The 18,281-nt window shown below is 46.7% G+C and overlaps 1 protein-coding gene across 1 annotated transcript in view; it reads left to right on the top strand.

The window, feature by feature from the left end:
* Positions 1–18,281, top strand: part of rab11fip3 (RAB11 family interacting protein 3 (class II)) — a 50,935-nt gene that overhangs the window by 25,963 nt on the left and 6,691 nt on the right. Inside the window, exons 5-10 of the mRNA XM_061230464.1 lie at positions 4,269–4,441; positions 11,248–11,430; positions 16,216–16,251; positions 16,712–16,805; positions 16,925–17,169; positions 17,954–18,035. Of these exons, the coding sequence (XP_061086448.1) occupies positions 4,269–4,441; positions 11,248–11,430; positions 16,216–16,251; positions 16,712–16,805; positions 16,925–17,169; positions 17,954–18,035 (813 nt within the window). The remainder of the gene's footprint in view (positions 1–4,268; positions 4,442–11,247; positions 11,431–16,215; positions 16,252–16,711; positions 16,806–16,924; positions 17,170–17,953; positions 18,036–18,281) is intronic.

The raw sequence follows: 18,281 nt of genomic DNA, 5'->3' as shown, positions 1-18,281 counted from the left end.
TACTGGTGAGGTCGTATAATGCCGTACAAAAGAGCTGGAGTCAGGGAGCTTTAATCCACGTTTCTTCAAAAAAGCAAAAAGAGTGTTTTACAAAAATAAAAAGTAAGAGATTAATCATTTTGCAAAGGCCATACCTGAAATTAGCTTTCAATGGCACGACGTGTGCTTGTGGTCACTTGGACATTTTGTTATTGGAGTACGTCCCGAATGTTTTTTTTTTTTTTTAAAGTTCTTTTTAGCTTTTTTGTTTTGGGCTATAAACAAAAGGGGGTAGGCTAGTTGTTTGTAATGGGAGAAAAGAAAATCAAACAAATAAAATAAAAAATGAAAAAAATGGAAGAACAAAACCCCAAGAGAGATAAAATGAGTGATTAAAATAGTTTGAGCCTTTGGTGCTCTATGTGCCATATAGTCTGTGATGAGTTTGAAGTATGCCCATCCATCAACGGAAAGACAAAAAGCAGTTAAGTTGTAATGGCCTTGGACTAATTTGAGTGTGGTTTTTCCACTTCCTGTAACAGCGAAGTGGGGGTGCTAATTTCACTTTATAGATTGTAAATACCAATGTGAGTTTAACAGTATATATTTGTCACTGACAACCTAATATTTTTTATGTTAAGTCTGGTCCATAAACAAGGGGTAAAATCACACAATATGCATCACTATATTATTTCTCATGAACAATGCTGTTACTTCTAAACACAATAACAGAGAGTCGAAATGTCTTGTTTAGGCTAACAATATATTGGTATACAGTTAATATATGGACCTACTACAGTTGTATTATCAATAAGGCTAAAAACTATGCTTTTGCAATCCCTAAACGGCACTACCTTTAAATATATTCGAAAATATTAATCTAGATGCATTCGAATTGTATTTATTTATCAACCAAGCCTTTTCAGTTTCCAACAAATTTGTGAATGCATTTGAAACATTTTTTTTTTTTTTACTGCTAAATTTAAATATAATCAGCAATAGTTGTGTTATGTGTTATATGCCAACTAGATGTGCTTTAATGATGCTACTTCATTTCTTGCTCGAACAGTTTTTGATGACAGCATGTTATATACTGTTGTTGGTGCTCATATTGTCATATATTAGTAATATATTCTGTCAAAAGAAAATGATTCCTCACTACACTGGAACAGAGAATTTACTGAGACAAGAGCCTGGGGGTTATTGGATTTATCTTCTAGTAGGTACCACTACAAGCAATGAAAGTAGTAGAAAATAGCCAGGCAGTTTGATTTAAGCAGTTGGTGATTTTGTTTATGTGCACCTTACTTAATGCGTGTTTTCCATGCAACATCACTGAACAGTTGGCAGCACTCCACAACTCCTAGATTGTTTTTAAATCTGAGGTGGTGACACGGTACAATTATGTAATATAAAGTGTGTTCCAACCTCACATTTCTGCAAAGTTTACTTACAGTACACTTGCTCACAATTCCCTAGAAATGATGTACTGGGAACTGGCATTTACAACTGACTGTAATGTGTCTTTGATTTCTCAACCATTCAACCTTTGAAAAAAACCTTGCATATCTAAAAACCATGCCTATAAAATCAGCAGATTTATTAGTTCCACGCTTATTACTGTGTTAAAAGTCAAATCTTACATCAATGAAGGTTTCATTTCAGTTTTTATGTGGCAGCTCAATTGAAATACAAGGCAGCCCCTGTATAATGTTGAAAATGACTTTTAAAATGGCAGGTGACTGTTACATTAAAAAGGGCCATGAAAGCATTAATTATTCAAAGCAGAGTTGAATGATGTAAATGGGCACATAGTGTAATAAATAGAGCCACTTTGTTCTCCTGACCATTTCATACTACTTTCTATGAAGACTGGGTGTCTGAGAAAGGCTGCATTATGTTGTGGGAAGCCATTAAAAGTGTTTGGTCCTAATAAGGACGTTTATGTGAAAAAAGAACATTCAGGAACGTAAGTGTGGGTATGGTGGGGGCGGTCAGTGCCTCTACCCGGATGCCACACCTGTGTCTGATCAAGCCTGGGTCGTGACTGTCCCTCGCCCTGGGCTGTGAGGCCTCAATGTGGCCGCTGTTTCACTTTGTTTGCTCTCAAAACAAGCAGGGTGAGGTAGCTGGGTGGAGATCGTTCCGGGAACCCCACCCTCCTGCTCTGGGCTGCAGTAAACCCCCGGCCTTAGACCGCCCTTTCGCTGTCACGGTAACCCAGCCCCTTCCAGTCACAACACCGCAGTTGTTGTGTCTCTGCCTGGAAAGAAAACGTAAGCTAATCTGAAATAAAGCACGACTTCTTATTTATGTGGTTCATGTGCTGCGTGTGCTGTCATATTACCTTCCTCAGACTTCATCTCCCCCCAGAAGAGTTTGTGAGGATTTAATAGTTTAGCCTGAACCCAGAAAGCAGATATTCTGTCTTTGAATAGCCCTCTCTCCACAGGGCACTGGCCATGCCTCTGCCCTATAGAACTATAGGTTCTACACTATTGGTGTGGGAGCAGTCGCATCATTTCGCAGTCCGGATAGTGTAGCAGAATGCCATGGTGGCATGAAGACTAATTCATGACTGTCTGCTCTGCTAGACACTCCTGAATCTTAAGTTTTTAAAATGCTCATGTCTTGTATTTTGAGCTTAGTTCAGTGCTTGTGACTTGTGGATTAATCCCTCAGAATGTTTACAAGCAGTATTAATTGTACACAGAAGAAGCAGGACATGTTTTTGCTGGTGAAAGCAAAATCGAGAGGCAGGTTCAGCCAGGGTCAAGGTAATTCACTGAACATTGAAAAGTGCAGTATTGCTTTGAAATGTGGCTTGTTTAGTTTCTCTGAAACATTTTGGCGAATGCTTACCTTTAAGTTGGTACCTGTTACATTTTATAGATGGAGAGAGTTCATGCTTTGTGTATGCTTTTGTGCATTTTACTGATTGCTGGTGTGGTGCTTTAACAATGGGAGCTGTGCCTCTCTCATAGCCTGTCTGATGACTGTAATGTTGAGTGGATCTTAGCATGCAGCCTCAGGTCTTACCCCATGGTTTGTACCTCGGGGTAAGAAAGGGGAGGCGCTCCCAGCTCTGGCCCCGCCCCGCTGTGACATCACCGCTCTCCACAGGAGAGCCTTACGCCTCCTGCCCTTCGGACTTTCCCCTCACAGCCCAGTGCAGGACCCAGCTCCGTCTCGCTCTCGCTCTCCGTGTGTGTGTCTGTGTGTGTGTGTGAGGGAAGGCAGCCCCTCATGATAGTGCTTCCTTCCTGTCCCTGACCCCTGGAGGACCGTATGGCTCTGGGCACAGCGACCGGCCCTCAGGGCTCTGCACCGCCACAGCCCCCGCACCAGCAGGTAGGCTCTGCGGCTCCAGTGTGGGGACAGCTTCATCGCCCAACCGGGCGAGACGCCCCACGAAGGCTAGGCTACGCTAAGCGTTCCGCATTGACACCCCACCGGAACCTCTCTGCTCATCTGCTGTGTGTTGTTTAGAGCTTATATCCAGAGGTTTCTCAGATGGACTGTTTAATGTATATAAGGAGTTCAGAGGTGTGCTTTCGGATGTTGACAGGTGTTCTGTTGCAAGCTTTGAGCTGTGCTAGGCTGAAGGGTTTGTTTTGTTTGCATTGTGTGCTTTGAGATGGGTTTGACGGTTGATGTTTGAGGATGATTTACTGCTCAAGGTGCTTGCGTCCCTCGGAGTATGTTCTCAGCTGACATGTGTATCAAACTGCATGTCTACCCATTGGCGGACCACTGATATGTTTTGCATTGGCATTATCTAGTGACTGCATCATCTCTCTTGACTGTCCAGAGGGTACCTTGTTACAGCAGTGCAGGCTATGGTTTTATTTTATTTTGTTTTACTTGATTTTTGAGTGTACATGCACAAAGTGGTGAAATTATAGTACATATTCAGATCCAGACATTGTTTACTAGTTTCAAGCATTTACTCCAAACAACATACAAGGCTGGATTTCAGCTCTATTTTCTGTTGTGGAACTGGAATATAAAGTTGCAGGTTTTATTACTCTTTTCTTTACAGAGTTTATTACTTGTTACAGAACTTGTTAATCATTACAGCTTCTTCATTATTATTGTTCTTATCTTTTAACAATTCAAAGATAAACCCATTTCCCTTTTGGCAATGTACTACATAATTTTTCTTACGAAAGCAAAATGATGTCATTGTTTTGTTTGAAAGAAATATTGGATATGTTTACCCAACATAATGACCGTATGAGTGAAATATGTCTGCTATAGACGGTGATGTCGCGCTGTTCCTCCCGCAGCAGAACGAGGTGACCGATAGCGCCTATCTGGGCTCAGAGAGCACCTACAGCGAGTGCGAGACCTTCACCGATGAAGACACGGGCGCGCTGGTGCACCCGGAGCTGCACGAGGAGGTGGAGACGGACAGCGCCATCGACACCGCGCTGCACGACCCCGAGGAGACCGGGAGCAGGTCAGCACCGCGTCCCCGAACATCTCCTCCAGGGGCCTTACACGCCTGCTCTTCCCCAAACACCTCCTCCTGGGGCCTTACATGCCTGCTCTTCCCCAAACACCTCCTCCAGGGGCCTTACACGCCTGCTCTTCCCCAAACACCTCCTCCTGGGGCCTTACATGCCTGCTCTTCCCCAAACACCTCCTCCAGGGGCCTTACACGCATGCTCTTCCCCAAACACCTCCTCCAGGGGCCTTACACACCTACTCTTCCCCAAACACCTCCTCCAGGGGCCTTACACACCTGCTCTTCCCCAAACACCTCCTCCAGGGGCCTTACACGCCTGCTCTTCCCCAAACACCTCCTCCAGGGGCCTTACACGCCTGCTCTTCCCCAAACACCTTGGGCTCCTGCACGGCTGCTGTTGTTCTCCTGGATCTCTGTTCCCTTGAAGAGCCTGCTCCTGTGGTGACCCTGTGAATGTTTTACTTCACGTAGTCGAGCAGTTGACTTTGTACTGCGTGATGCTGCTGTGTTATTGTGGGCTGTTTCATTTCGCGTATTCATTTTTCTGAGAGCTGTACCCTTGGATAGGCTGCACACACGCTTTCTTTGAAATACTTTAGAACCGGTCACACTTAAGGGCCCTTGAATTAGCATTAACTAATAGAATTCTTAACATGAATTAATTGTACAAATACAGGATGAAGCTGTCATACTTAATTCTGGTAAATTTGTCAGTGTCAATTTCTTGCACTGCCATCAAAATTCCCTCTTAGTCGAGGTCCAGATACAATGTTAAAATGCGAGACCTTGAGCCCGATCTTTCTAAACGTTGTGAAATTCTAACACTGACCGAGTGCAATTTAGCATGGATCAGTGCCGTGCATGTGGTTTGTTTGCGGAGGATTTTAAGCACACTGGACCCTGTGTCTGGCTTTCTCTCTCGCTGTTCCTCCTTCTGTTACAGTTTAGCTGTTGGCACCAAGTTGTGCCTCCAAGTATTTACTTTCATCACTCCTGGAGTTGTGAATACAGCTTTTTACAGCTCCTGTATGTATTCCAGTAAGTCGCCTTTTCCCATTTAAATTCACTATGGGTCCTGTATTTTGGTAGTTTGTTTGTAATTTTCACCTCTTTGATAAAGAAGTAAAAATAGTAATATCAATGTATTGATTGTGATGTTTAGTTGGTGAATGTGCTCACTCCATTAAATTACAATTTTTGAATAATCTGGGGGACCAATGGGAGCTGCCTCTAATTAATTATAGTAATTCGACAGAATGATGATGTGTAGGAGGGGCCTGAATAGGGGCCCCTACTGCTACCCTCTGCAGGTTAAAGGGAGAGATTTGGTGACACCTGTTTGACAGCAGCCTCAGACCTCTTAACTCTGAAAGTAATCCCGTGTTTAGACAACTTGAGGCGATGTGTAAGCTAACCAGCTAGCAACATGCATTGGATTATAAATGCAGCTAATGCAACTAGCACCACTTAAGATGTAGCAGAATAGTTATAGATTCTACAAGTGCTCTCCCGTTTGACAGGAGCTGGGCTCCCCTCTCTCCTTGGCCGTGCTGGGCTGTGTTCAGCTATCGGAGCAGGTGAGCAGTTGTAGAAGCAGGCTTACAGTGCTGTGAGGAGTGGGCTCCCCTCTCTCCCTGGCCATGTTGGGCTGTGTTTGACGTGCGGAGCAGGGTCCAGTGAAGGGAGAGGAGGGCAGGAGAGAGGGCTTATCTGCTGACAGGCTGACCCGCGGCTCCCGGCCCAGGACAGAGCAGCGCCGGCTGACGGACGCGTGTTTTTGTTTCCTCTCGGCCAGAGAAAGCTTTGAATGGCAGGAAGTGCAGAGCTGGCTCTTTTCTCTTTCTCCCTGTTTCTTTTTTTTTCTTTTTTTGGAAGGTAGCAGTTACGGCTCGGCCCTCGTATGCTTCTGCCCCTTCCCTCCGTCCGTAGGAGGAAGCTGGCAGTTTTGCATGTCGACTTTTCAGCACTTAGCAAGATTTTGGAAGGTCGTCCCGCTGTCTCCGGCCATTTCCCTGGGTCTAAACAGGATGCAGACCAGAATCTGACTCCTATCTCTCTCTGACTTATGTCAGTGGCCCTGTGATTTACAAAAAAATAAATGACCTGTTGACACGAGACCCGAGTCTCACGGGGCCACTCAGAGTTTCTGTGTTGGCATTTACCACAGAATAAGAGCATAAGAGCAGGGCTGCCCTTCAGATTGCAATGTGCTATTCAGTGTGATGGTTGGAGAGTCCTTGCTGATAGGAGTTGGCCAGGTAAATGGGAAAAGGTCAGAGAAAGTGGTGAGTCTGATCCTATAGCCTTTGTTTATCTCAATGATTAATGGACAGTTGACTTTGTGTTATGCTGTCCGTAACCCTTTTAGTTCGTGGATGTGTTCATGTATAAATTCTTTAGTCTTTGTACTCTCCTTGGGATTATTACCCTTTATGTTCCAGAAGCTGGAGCTGTTCTGAATACCAATCGTTTTGCGCTACCCAGGCAGTAATGCGTCCAACAGGAACACGTTTGGCAGAGTAGCCTCCCTCTCCAAACAAACAGTATTTGGGAGAAGAGACAATTTGCATATTGTGCAAAATATGTATGTGTGTATGTGGTGTACTTTAAGTTGACTAGCCAACAGGCTGGTGGTTTCAATAAAGGAGATCAAATTGGCTATATTACTGTAATTTTAGTAAATTATTTGTTTTTATCCTTCTGGTCCAGCTTCTGCTTAGGTTTCTGTTTTGTGAAAGCTGTAACAATGGTGCCTCATATGACCCTGTGATAAACTGATGGAAGAGCGATGCTAATTATGCATCTGATCAGCACTTTTCCAGTCATGCACCGTTGTGTAACTTAAACAACCCTCTACTGGTATGTTACTGTAAGTCACAGCATAGAGGGGCCACCGTGGGTGTTTGTTAGATTCTTTAAACATTACCTTGCGCTTTAGCCACAGAGAACCTTCTAGTACTGGATGAATAGGTGACTGCAGTGTGTATGTGTATGAGTGCCAGCGATTAGAAGTTAGCTTTCTTAAGTTCCCAACCTTGCCTGTGGACCAGAAATGTGAGGTTAAGTTTTAGGTTGCCAGGTCTTTTTCTTGTTATTATTAAATTGGTTCCAATTTCCTGTGGCAACACTGAATCTCTTGGCATAAGAAAGTATTGAACAGAAAAACTGGCCTGTTCTCCATGCCATCACCGGAGTTTAATTAGACAGTATTATATACTTTAGTTTGTTTGTTTTAGTCTGTTCACCTATGTATTTCATAGTTTTACCTCAATGGGATGAGGTAATGTGTGTGTATATATAAATGTAGTAGAACCAAGTGATTATATTTTTCTGTCATTACAGTAAAGCATACAGTAACATTACTGTAAAACATAGTTTTACTATGCATATATTTGTACAGTAAAACATGCTTTCTGTGATGAAGCAGTCTTGTGGGACTGAGCTGAAACAATGTTAAACTTTAACACGCAATTTCTAGTAAAACAAGAAGAGTAAAAAACTGCTGGAAACGGCATGAACTTAAGAGGTTTAAACAGGATTACCCCTCCTCCCCCTCCTGCTCCTCCTCCTCCCCCTGTCCAATGCCTGGGCCCCTCGCCCCTCCATAGGGCTGCAGCGGCTTCTCTTGCTCTGCTTAAGGCTAAATCTGATTAACCCTCAGCCAATCACAGCTAGCGTCTCACCGAGCCTCTGACAGGAAGGTACAGCTAAAGGCGTCTGTTTTATTTCTGCCATTGTCGCGTGGAGTAAAAAAACCTAGGGTCAGAACTCTGCCCTGTGCCTGTGGAGACCCGTACACTTCCCTAGTCTGCGGAGACCCGTCCGGTTCCCTGGTCTGCGGAGACCCGTCCGGTTCCCTGGTCTGCGGAGACCCGTCCGGTTCCCTGGTCTGCGGAGACCCGTCCGGTTCCCTGGTCTGCGGAGACCCGTCCGGTTCCCTGGTCTGCGGAGACCCGTCCGGTTCCCTGGTCTGCGGAGACCCGTCCGGTTCCCTGGTCTGCGGAGACCCGTCTGGTTCCCTGGTCTGTGGAGACCAGTCTGCTCCTTTAGTCCGTGGAGACCCGTCCGGTTCCAGACGTGCAAAGCGTCGGTGGGCTGAAGCATGCGTGACCTCCCCTTGCCTGCGCTGTGTGGGATGGACCCCAGTAGCTGTGGGTTGAGTCGGGGGTAAGTGCGTTCTATAGAGCCTCCCCTGCAGTGCACTGCTGTAGTACATGGAAACAGGCTGGGTTCAGTTTTGTTGATCCTGGGGCTCATGGGGAACATTTGGTGGCTTTGCTCCTGACAAAGGAATGGATCCCTACTTGGTGGCTTTGCCCCTGACGAAGGTATGGATCCCTACTGCCGGCACTGTGGGTGCTTATTCACAATGTAAAATGGCTGCAATTGAATGAATCCGGCTGTCCATCAGTTTTTGCTCACTTTCGATTGGCATAGGTCAGATGTTGTGAAATAACGGGCTGTTTTCAGAGTGAAAACTGAGCTCAGGGGAGGTGAAGTGTCTGCATTAAGTATTAATAACTGCTAAAGAACAGGCTTTGTTGTTGCTAGGGAGTCTGTCGGATTTAGGCAAAATGGAAGGTTGCCGTGTGAGACAACTGATTGTGAAAGTTCTCCAGATTGTACCCAGCACAGCCGTGAACCGTGGTGTGAATCACTGCTTACATCGTCACTTTCCAGGGTTTATGAGTCAGCCCGTACCGTCAGCCTGTTCTTATCTGTTAACGCTGCATTCGCTTTGCGACTGATTTTTTTATTTTTTATTACTTGAACAAATCCACATTATTTTGTAAAAAAGAAAAACAGTCAAGAAGAGAATCTGCATTTTCTAAAAATCAAGCTGTAAGTCTTTGTGCAGTCTTTGTGCTCAACAGAAGTGTTGTGTGATCAAGACCACTTGCCCAGTGTAGGTATTCCCCTTTATGGTTCAACTCCACATGTTTTTTATAACTGCTTATCCGGTTCCAGTATTGGGAGTGATACCTTATCCTTTCGCAGAGGGCCGGATCAGGCCTTTATATAAGTTTGACTCTGCAGGGTTGGAATGAATCGCTCCAGGTCCAGCTGCGTAAGGCTACAAAGCTCAGAATTTTTTCATTGGCTTAGCGGTGGAGATAAATTCTGTGGTACATGCCGAGCAGGGTTTCAGTAGGAGCCCTATTAATAATTCACATCAGTATTCCGTGTACATCCACATTCCACTCTGGGAACATGACCACTAGCTGCAACAAGAAAATTATAATCATTTAGTGAAGATGAAAGACCTCTTGAATGTACCGGTAGCTCAGTGGTTCTCCCCCTTTGCCTGGTGGTCAAGGGCACACACGTTATTTGCGAGTTCCCGTTTGTGGCCATGCCAGGCTACTGAGAGCAGATTGAAGAGCTCTGCCCGTACTGAAGAGGTGTTTGGTAACGTCCTGCATAGGCCTCTCGCTTGGCACAGCGTGTAGACACTTATGTCATTCGCCATTTGCATGCTGGTGTTTTAGTCATTAAGTGGTCTGTCAGCTGTCTCTGTTTTAGATCTCTTTGCCAATACCTATTGCTGCAGATGGATATACCCTCTGCTTGCCTCAGTGCAGTTAGCCCTGCCTTTCATAATTTTCATGTTCGTTAGCGCCGGCTTACACAGTCAAACACAGGCCTTTACGGGAATCGTTGTATGCGATGCAATGAACAGACAGAATTGCATGGGTAACACTTGAAATGCTGCACAGCAGCAGTTGACAAGTACGTACATATTGTTTTGTTGTTCTTTTTCCAAATAACTCTCTCGGCCTGCCGCTTATAACCTCTGGAGGATCGTGTCGGTTCAGAGCATCTGGAACAGTGAAGTACACTATTAGCGTAATGGAAATGAGAGCAGTAAAACTAATGGGAACATTAAGCTTACTGAAATCAAGTGCCCCAGGCAGGGTGACCTACAGCACAGCAAAGCTAACTATACCCGCCTATAGCGCTGTGTGATAAACTGCAGAGATGATTACGGACTGCAATAACAGCGTGTGGTGTGTTGCCTTTCGTTTTCTCTTTAATTATACCTGATTATACCAAACTTCAGACGCCTCATGAAATGCTTCTGGGGAATAAAAGTCTAATGGGTGCTGATAACGCAACCAATCAGCAGCAAGGTTGTTCAGCTTCAATGTAATCATGTTAAGTGTTTTATCACATGGAAGCTGCAAGGCCTTGCTGTTGATTAGATGTTAAGCTGTGTGTTAATATCAGTGGTGACATTTATTTCCCCCGGAAGTATTTCAATCGACGTCTGAAGTTTGGATGTTTACTTTTGCAACACGTATAATTAAAGAGAAAAAGATGAAGAGACGCCGCATGGCGGCTATGATTGGTATTGCATTCAATAATTATTGTTGCGTTATGTATTGTTGTGCCCACATTCCTTGGCAACCTGGCCATTTATTCCGATCGATTTGACCGAACTGCACTTCACAGCGGAGTGTGTGAGTAATTCTGCACCATCAGGCTGGGAGGATTTTAATGCAGGGATGTGCTAGTTCCATTGCAGTCATACTGTATGCCTTGGTGGAAGTAATGTTTTACTTGAACAAGGTTATATACTGTCACATTAAAGTCGTTCAGAGGCAGAGAGAGTGAAGCAATGTATACAGTATACACCGCGTCATGCGTGGCTGGCTTTATGCGCTGCACCAAAATGTCGAATGGAAATGAGACCAATGCCAGAAGAGGCAAGAGGAGTCAAAGGTACTCTTTTAAGCACTTCAGTGACACTGGCTGAAGTGACGCTTAGCCCTGCTCTCTTCTCTGTGTTCTTGCAGGCTGTCGCTGGGCTCTGACCTCAACAGTCACTCCCTAGTGACGGTGATTGGAGGGGAGGAGGAGCACTTTGAGGACTTCGGGGAGAACCACACCTTGGACCTGCTCCTGGAGAGTCCCGGAGGCCCGGTGGGGGAGGGCAGCCCCAGCCAGGTCCTCTGCTCCTCCCTGCTGCTCTCTCCCAGGTACACGCTCTCAGTCACCTCCATGACAAGCACAAGGAGGCTACGCCGTTTAATGATAACAAAACGTTTTGTTAATGCTTTATTTTACAGCCCGTTAATGACTATTTACTGGGTATGTACACAGCTACTTGTGTTATTATTGGGTAACTACTTTGAGTTCAGCGGTACATACTCATACTATGAAACAAACGTTTTCCCGCCCGTTTCATAGTACTTACCTCTGAAATCAATATAGTTACCTGATAAGCACCTGGTATTTACCCAGTAAGTACTAGGTAATTAACATGCTGTAAAATAAAGTGTGAGTTTTGTTTTGTTTTGTTTTTTCAAATAGTCTGTATAGGAAACGTCCGCTGTACCTAATGTTACATAATGAGGCCTGAGAAGGCTGCAGGCTTGTTCTGGTTTGTTCTGGTGCAGTTAACCGTGTATGAATTATTTCTATAACAATACATCAAATCTAAAATAGAAAAAGGTATTTGATACAGTTCAGGCCACATAACGGTATGCACGTGTGGCATAGCCCGAGGGTTGATGGAGTAAAAGATGAGAGTGAGTTTATGGGCATAAACCAAGCGTGACTAGAACAGAGATGAATTGGAAGGAGTATGATGATAAAGCCGGTGTGCCTCCCTGAGGCCATGTCTGGTAAGGCAGCGGGTGAACTGTGGTTCCTCACCCGCAGCAAACCCGTCCCCTTCGGCTTCCGGCTGTGGCGATTACATAACCATAACGTATTTACACGACTCTGTCAGCACTGTGCTTCAAGGCTGGGCTTGTTGTCGCAGCGCCGGATCTTCTGCTGCTGTACCCGGGCTCTGTCCTCCCCGCACGGCTGCCCTCACTCTTATAAGTCACCGATTGTGTAGAAACTGCAGCCTACAGTGGCCCTGATACAGACCGCACCTTGAAAGAAGCACCTTCTCCCTCTGTTACTGTTTTTTTTAGTAAATTAAATGGTAAATCAAATGCAGCAGCAAGGTTCACAGAAAACCCTGTAAATAATTTAATCACGGATAAATTCACAGGGTCTCCTGCACAGATGAACGCTGCAGTGTGTGTTATTGTAGCAGCAGCCTGTTAAGCGTCTGTCGACACAACGCACAACACACCCTAACTTTACTCCCTTCCCTCCTCTCCAGCCCTGACCTCTGACCTCTGACCTGCTGCGCCTCTCTGCACTGGTCTCTGTGTTTATTTAACCCCCACTCCCTGCATGCACTGCTGTTTTTCATCCTGGTTTTTGTAAGCTAGGCTAGTGCTTATTTCCTAATGGAGCTCTGTAATATTACCGGGCGCTCTCCAGTGCTATGTTGCCGGTAACTGCCGGGCTAACAGCTTCTGCCACAGTAAGTCATTAGGTTGCATTAGCCGGCCGCTAATGGAGAAGAATGGCAGCCTGCCTTGACTCCGCCGGTATCGGTTTCACCCTCCAGAGTGTCTGTACAGAGCAGTCGTCCTTTTGTGTTCACGCACCTCTCGCACAAAGCACAACTTTGCACAAAGAAGCGCTAGTCCCCCTGCTCCACACAGCCCAAACGCGCCTGTCGGGGAGAGCGAATGCGTTTTTAACGATGCCCTTTAAGACCTGCCCGCGCTTGTAGGGCATTGTGAGGAGATTAATACGTTCGCACGGGGCACAAAAGAGCCAGCCTGATTACACGCCCGCTCCGTGGGAGAGTCGAGACGCTGCAGGATCTCTCCGGGGAGAGGGGGAGTGCTGCGGTGTGCGTCGAGACCGGCAACATCACCGACGTGGCCTTCCCGGCAGCCGCGATAAGGACTTCGTCTCTCCGAGCAGAAACACCGTTCAGGAGTTGGCAGTTCGCCGATGTTATGATCGTTGCCACACTTGGTGGTCGGTCGCAATGGCTTTTGGTTCATACCTCAGCGATGGGGGATTTGTCTTCATCACGATCGTAGCCGTGCCCATCGCTAAGACTTAAATTGCATTGAAATTTGACCCTGCCGTTGGCTCGGTTGTCATGGGAGAACATTACCATCTCCCTTAAATAGTTTTTAGCGCTCCGTGCATGTGCTGCCACAGCGTGTGTTTTATTATAATTTTTGCATTTATACATTTTATGAGGGACAGCTTGTTTAATATCGAAGCGATGATGGGATGTCGGTGACAGTGTAGTGATATCCACGGGGCAGTTGTACATCTCCGGGCGTAACTGCGTGTTACGGAGCGCTGTGTGATTCACAGCCGCCGCTGATAGCAGGTGGCCGCTTCGCTCGATCGATTCTGAGAGCAGAGCTGGCGAAGCCTCCAGGACCTTCAGACCCACGCTCAGGAACCTCTCCTCAAGGACGACACGAGGAGGAACGCAGAACACCGCCGAAAGCGCTGAGATAGCCGGGGGGCGGCGCAGTGCAGCCCTCTCTGCTTGATTGGCAGGGACTCCGTCCATTGGCAGAGCAGCCGCCGGGCACCGAGGCGGGGCCTGGCGCTGGCACGCGGGCGGAGAGCGGACAGGGTCACCTCCTATAGCGGTGCCGTGATTGGGACAGATCGCTCCTGCCTGCCCGTGCTAAACACCGTGCCAAGACACACACCAATATTACATAACCATGGTGGAAAAGCATTTATTTTATTTTTTTTAAAGATATTTTTTAGGCCTTTTTCAGCTTTATTGGACAGTATATAGAGACAGGAAGAATGGGGGCGAGAGAGAGGGAAAGACATGCGACAAATTGTCAGACGGTCGGATTCGAACCGTTGACGTCGCGGCTCACAATGAGCATGCGGTCAGTGCTCTACGGGCTGCGCCACCGAGACACCCCGTGGAAAAGCATTTATAATGCATAAGCCAGTGAGGTCTGCAGTGAGAACAGCCTGCAGCCCTTTAAAGGAGACTGCGGCTGAGGGCTTTCCCCAAGATGCTGTTACAAGACCTACTCCTGTATCATCTTTCTTTTTCCGTGCAGTGACCACTTTCATTCAAGTGATGCTTTCTGGATTCGTAACTTCCAGATTGGTTACTTCTCTTCTTAAATTGCACATAATACTTCCCAACATTTCCTTACCTTGGGTAACCGAGCTAGTAGTTTGTTACCAATCCTTGTCTGCCTGGAGTGTCAATAAATGTTTCTATAATCAAGTTGATTCTGTGGAATTAAATTTGTCAGGGCTAAATCCAAACATCTACCAGGTTATTTGTTCAGTGAATTGGTTTCACTTTTAATCTCAAAGCTAAGGAATGCCCTTGTTGGAATGTCCGACCTAAAAACTATGTGAGATTGGCATATGTGGATTGTCCCCCGAGTTATCCTTGACTGCACACTTGATCCCAGAGGGAACGGGCCACACTTGATCCCAGAGGGAACGGGCCACACTAACCCCAGAGGGAACAGGGAATCCCGTGTTAATCCCCAGCATCCCAGTAGTTTTTCTGTTACTCACACCTTTCACTCCTTTCCTCCTTCTCCCCCTCTCCCTCTTTCTCTCTCGCTGTCCCCAGAGCCGATCCTTTCCCTGCCAGCTTTCAGAGCTTTCTCAGGGAGGAAGTGCTTGACTTTTTCTGTAGCCAATGTCACAAACAAGTTAGTCGCCTTGAGGACCTCTCCACACGCCTGAATTTCCTTGAAATGAATAGGTAACGCATGCTTCCCCCCCCCCCCCCCCCAAATCACCCTCACTTCCCTGTGTGTGTGTGTGTGTGTGTGTGTGTGTGTTTCCATGTGTGCTTGGCATTTCATTGGAGGTTTTTGAAATCGGTATTGTGCTGTCTGCTGTCATGTTTTTGCCTGTAAAGATTATAGTTCAGAGAAAGTAGTTTGCAGGTAAGTGCGATAGGCAGTAGTGATTGCTGTTGTGTGGAACAATTTCCATGAAAATACAAACTGCATTTCACCATTTTTAGTGCTTGGGTTCTGAATATAGCTTGTGAAAATTGTCTTCATCTTGTTACATACATGTTTCCATAGCCATGTTTCTCCGGTCCTAAATATTAGCACTGTGATGACGCTCATCATTGAAAATGTCCGCTCTGCACACAGACTTCAAGCACACACACATTCATTCATACATGCATACAAACAAACATTTCTATCAGTGTCGCCTGAAAACAGTTTAAGTGTAAATGGCTTGCTGATGCAGAAATTCAGACGGCACATTTCGTGACGTGCTTTAACCGATAGTAAAGAAACGTCTACACTGAGACGTCAGGCTCTGAGGGATTAACCTGGTCAAGAGAATTCTCTCTTTGTAAAGGCAAAGGGATTGCCTGTCCAAAAGCAGTTTTTGGCTCTGTTCCAGGATGATTCAGCATCCCTCTTCAGTGCTTTATGAAGACAAACACAAACCAAACCAAATAAGTTTTACCTTAATGGCTCCCCCTTTAACAGTAATGGTACCTTAATTACTTAATTTGGGGAAATAATGTTATCCCGAGTGTTCTCAAGAGATATTAGACAGAGCTGTGAGGCAGATCGTGGGATGCATTCCAGTCCATGTGAACTTTGACCCCAGAGACCTGTCCAGATCACCCCAGGCGATGGGCAGCACTAGTGCGGTTCAGTCCAGTGTCTGAGGGCCTCCACCGCATGCAGGACTGGTGTGTCATTGTGTGTGCTTCCGTGCTTTGCTGTGACAGTTGCTGTGTGCCTTCAGGCAGTCGGACCCTGGACCCATTTCCATCGCCTAACCCCTTACATTGGGCCGTTTCACCAGAAGGGGTGGGGGGGGGGAGCGGGGGAGCGGGTCAGAGGGATAGATTACGGGGAGCACGTTCTGCTTCCTCTTCCTGACTGACTCTTCCTGTTTGCTTTTCTTCCCTGCAGCTCCAGCAAGAGACTTTCCAGTAAAAAGGTGGCAAGGTGCGTATGTCAGAGGCAGTTCGTTCCTCTCTAAAGAGTGACAGCGGAAACTGTGGGGGCAGGGAGGGTGTCACCGGGCAGTGGGTGGGAAATGTACACTATCTTTCATGTGGGAAGGGCATGTCATCAGACATGTCACTCTGAGAAGAGTTCAGAGTGTTAGTCGTGTTAATTGCTGACCATCACATGAAAACACAGGCTAAGAGTCAGTTCTCTACTTCCTCTGGGTGAGGAAAAGTGCACTTGTGTATATAAGATATCTCCGAGAGTGCAGGAGCCATTTGGGGACAGACTTCTTCCAACTCCTGGACTCCCGGGGAAATTGGTCCTGTGGCACTCCTGGAAAGGAACCAAGCTCAGAGTGAACTCCATGCTTAAGGCTTTTACCTGAAGAGCAGGGTGGTGTTGGTGGTAACCGTCACCGTCTGTGTGCTGATTGCCCTCTGTCCCCCATGAACAGACACCTGCTCCAGAGCAGCAATCTGACCATCGACAGCATGGATGACCTGTCCCGGGACATCCTGGACCTGGCTGACACCGACATCACCGATAAGGTACAGCAGGCCACCTGGCCCTCCTGGATCTCCCACTTCTAGAACCGCTCGCTCTGTAGCTCTCTCGTCTTGTCGAGCACGGTTCCCCCCGGTGATGCCTCTTTGTCCACCCGCTGCAGGTGATGTTCCTGGAGAAACGGGTGTCGGAGCTGGAGACGGACTCCGAGGCCAACGGGGAGCAGCACACGCGCCTCCGGCAGGAGAATCTGCAGCTGGTGCACCGGGCCAACGCTCTGGAGGAGCAGCTGAAGGAGCAGGAGGCGCGTGCGGACGAGGCCCTCCACCTGGAGGTGCGCAGGCATAAGGAGGCCCTGTGCAAGCTGGAGCGAGAGAGGGGCATGGAGGTGGAGAACCTGCAGAGCAGGTCAGTGAACGTCGCCTCTCGCACCTGAGACGGGTCATCCGCCTTAAACTCTCAAAACGGGTTGTCTGCCTCGAACGCTCGAGAGGTGCTGTCTGCCTTTAACGCTCGAGAGGTGCTGTCTGCCTTTAACGCTCGAGAGGTGCTGTCTGCCTTTAACACTCGAGAGGTGCTGTCTGCCTTTAACACTCCAGACGGGTGCCGTGTGTCTCAAACGTTCGAGACGGGTCATTGTGCTGTTCATTATTGACTGAAATGCATTGCAACTGCTTTGCTTTTTAAAAACAGTGAAAATCAACTTGGTACTGAAGACATGCCAGTCACTGGCAGTGTTCTTTGTGCTGGAGAATTAACTGACTCAGGGTACCATGGTGCACTACTGCCACCTAGTGGTGTAGCAAAAAACTCTCCACTGAAGCCTTTTTGTATTGTCCTTGTCTTTGTGTTTGAAACCAAGATAAACACAAGCAATACAAGTCCTGAAGTTTTAATGTTAATAATATTTTTCATATAGTGGTTTTGCTGTAGTTCCAAGAAATTCAGAGAAACCTTAGCCTGTTGTATCTGTGCTCTGACGAGTGTCTGGCCTGGGTTAAATACGCAAATGTTTTTCTGTGCTATATTGATCTTGCCTGGTACAGACGGTGAGGTTTGAGTCTATTTCATAGGTTCCAATATACCAGGGAAACTTAGTAAAGCGTAGAAAAGTATCTAAAACAGCTACGCGTTTGCCCGAGGTCTGGTGTGTGTTAGTCCTGCTCTGACGTGAGTGCCTGTGCTGTCTCAGACTCCAGCAGCTGGATGAGGAGAACAGTGAGCTGCGTTCCTGTGTGCCCTGTCTGCGCGCCAACATCGAGCGGCTGGAGGAGGTGAGCCCAGCCCCCGCCCCGGGTCTCCTACAGCATTGTCTCTTTCATGTGTGCAGAGACCTGTCTGTGTGTGAATGCGATTTACGTTTAAAGGGTAACTGTGCCCATAACTTTTCCCATTCTCATAAGCTAACTTAAGTCCCGCATAACAACATATATTCTTTATTTTATCGGACTACGTCGGTCCTGTAACATTTCAGTGAGCAGACATATTGCCAAATGCTTGACGTCAAGTTGTTGCGAGCC

Source organism: Conger conger, chromosome 2 (genome assembly GCF_963514075.1).
Source record: "Conger conger chromosome 2, fConCon1.1, whole genome shotgun sequence".
NCBI lineage: Eukaryota > Metazoa > Chordata > Actinopteri > Anguilliformes > Congridae > Conger > Conger conger.
The sequence above is the reverse complement of the archived record's forward strand: the minus strand, read 5'-3'. Positions and strand labels throughout refer to the sequence as shown.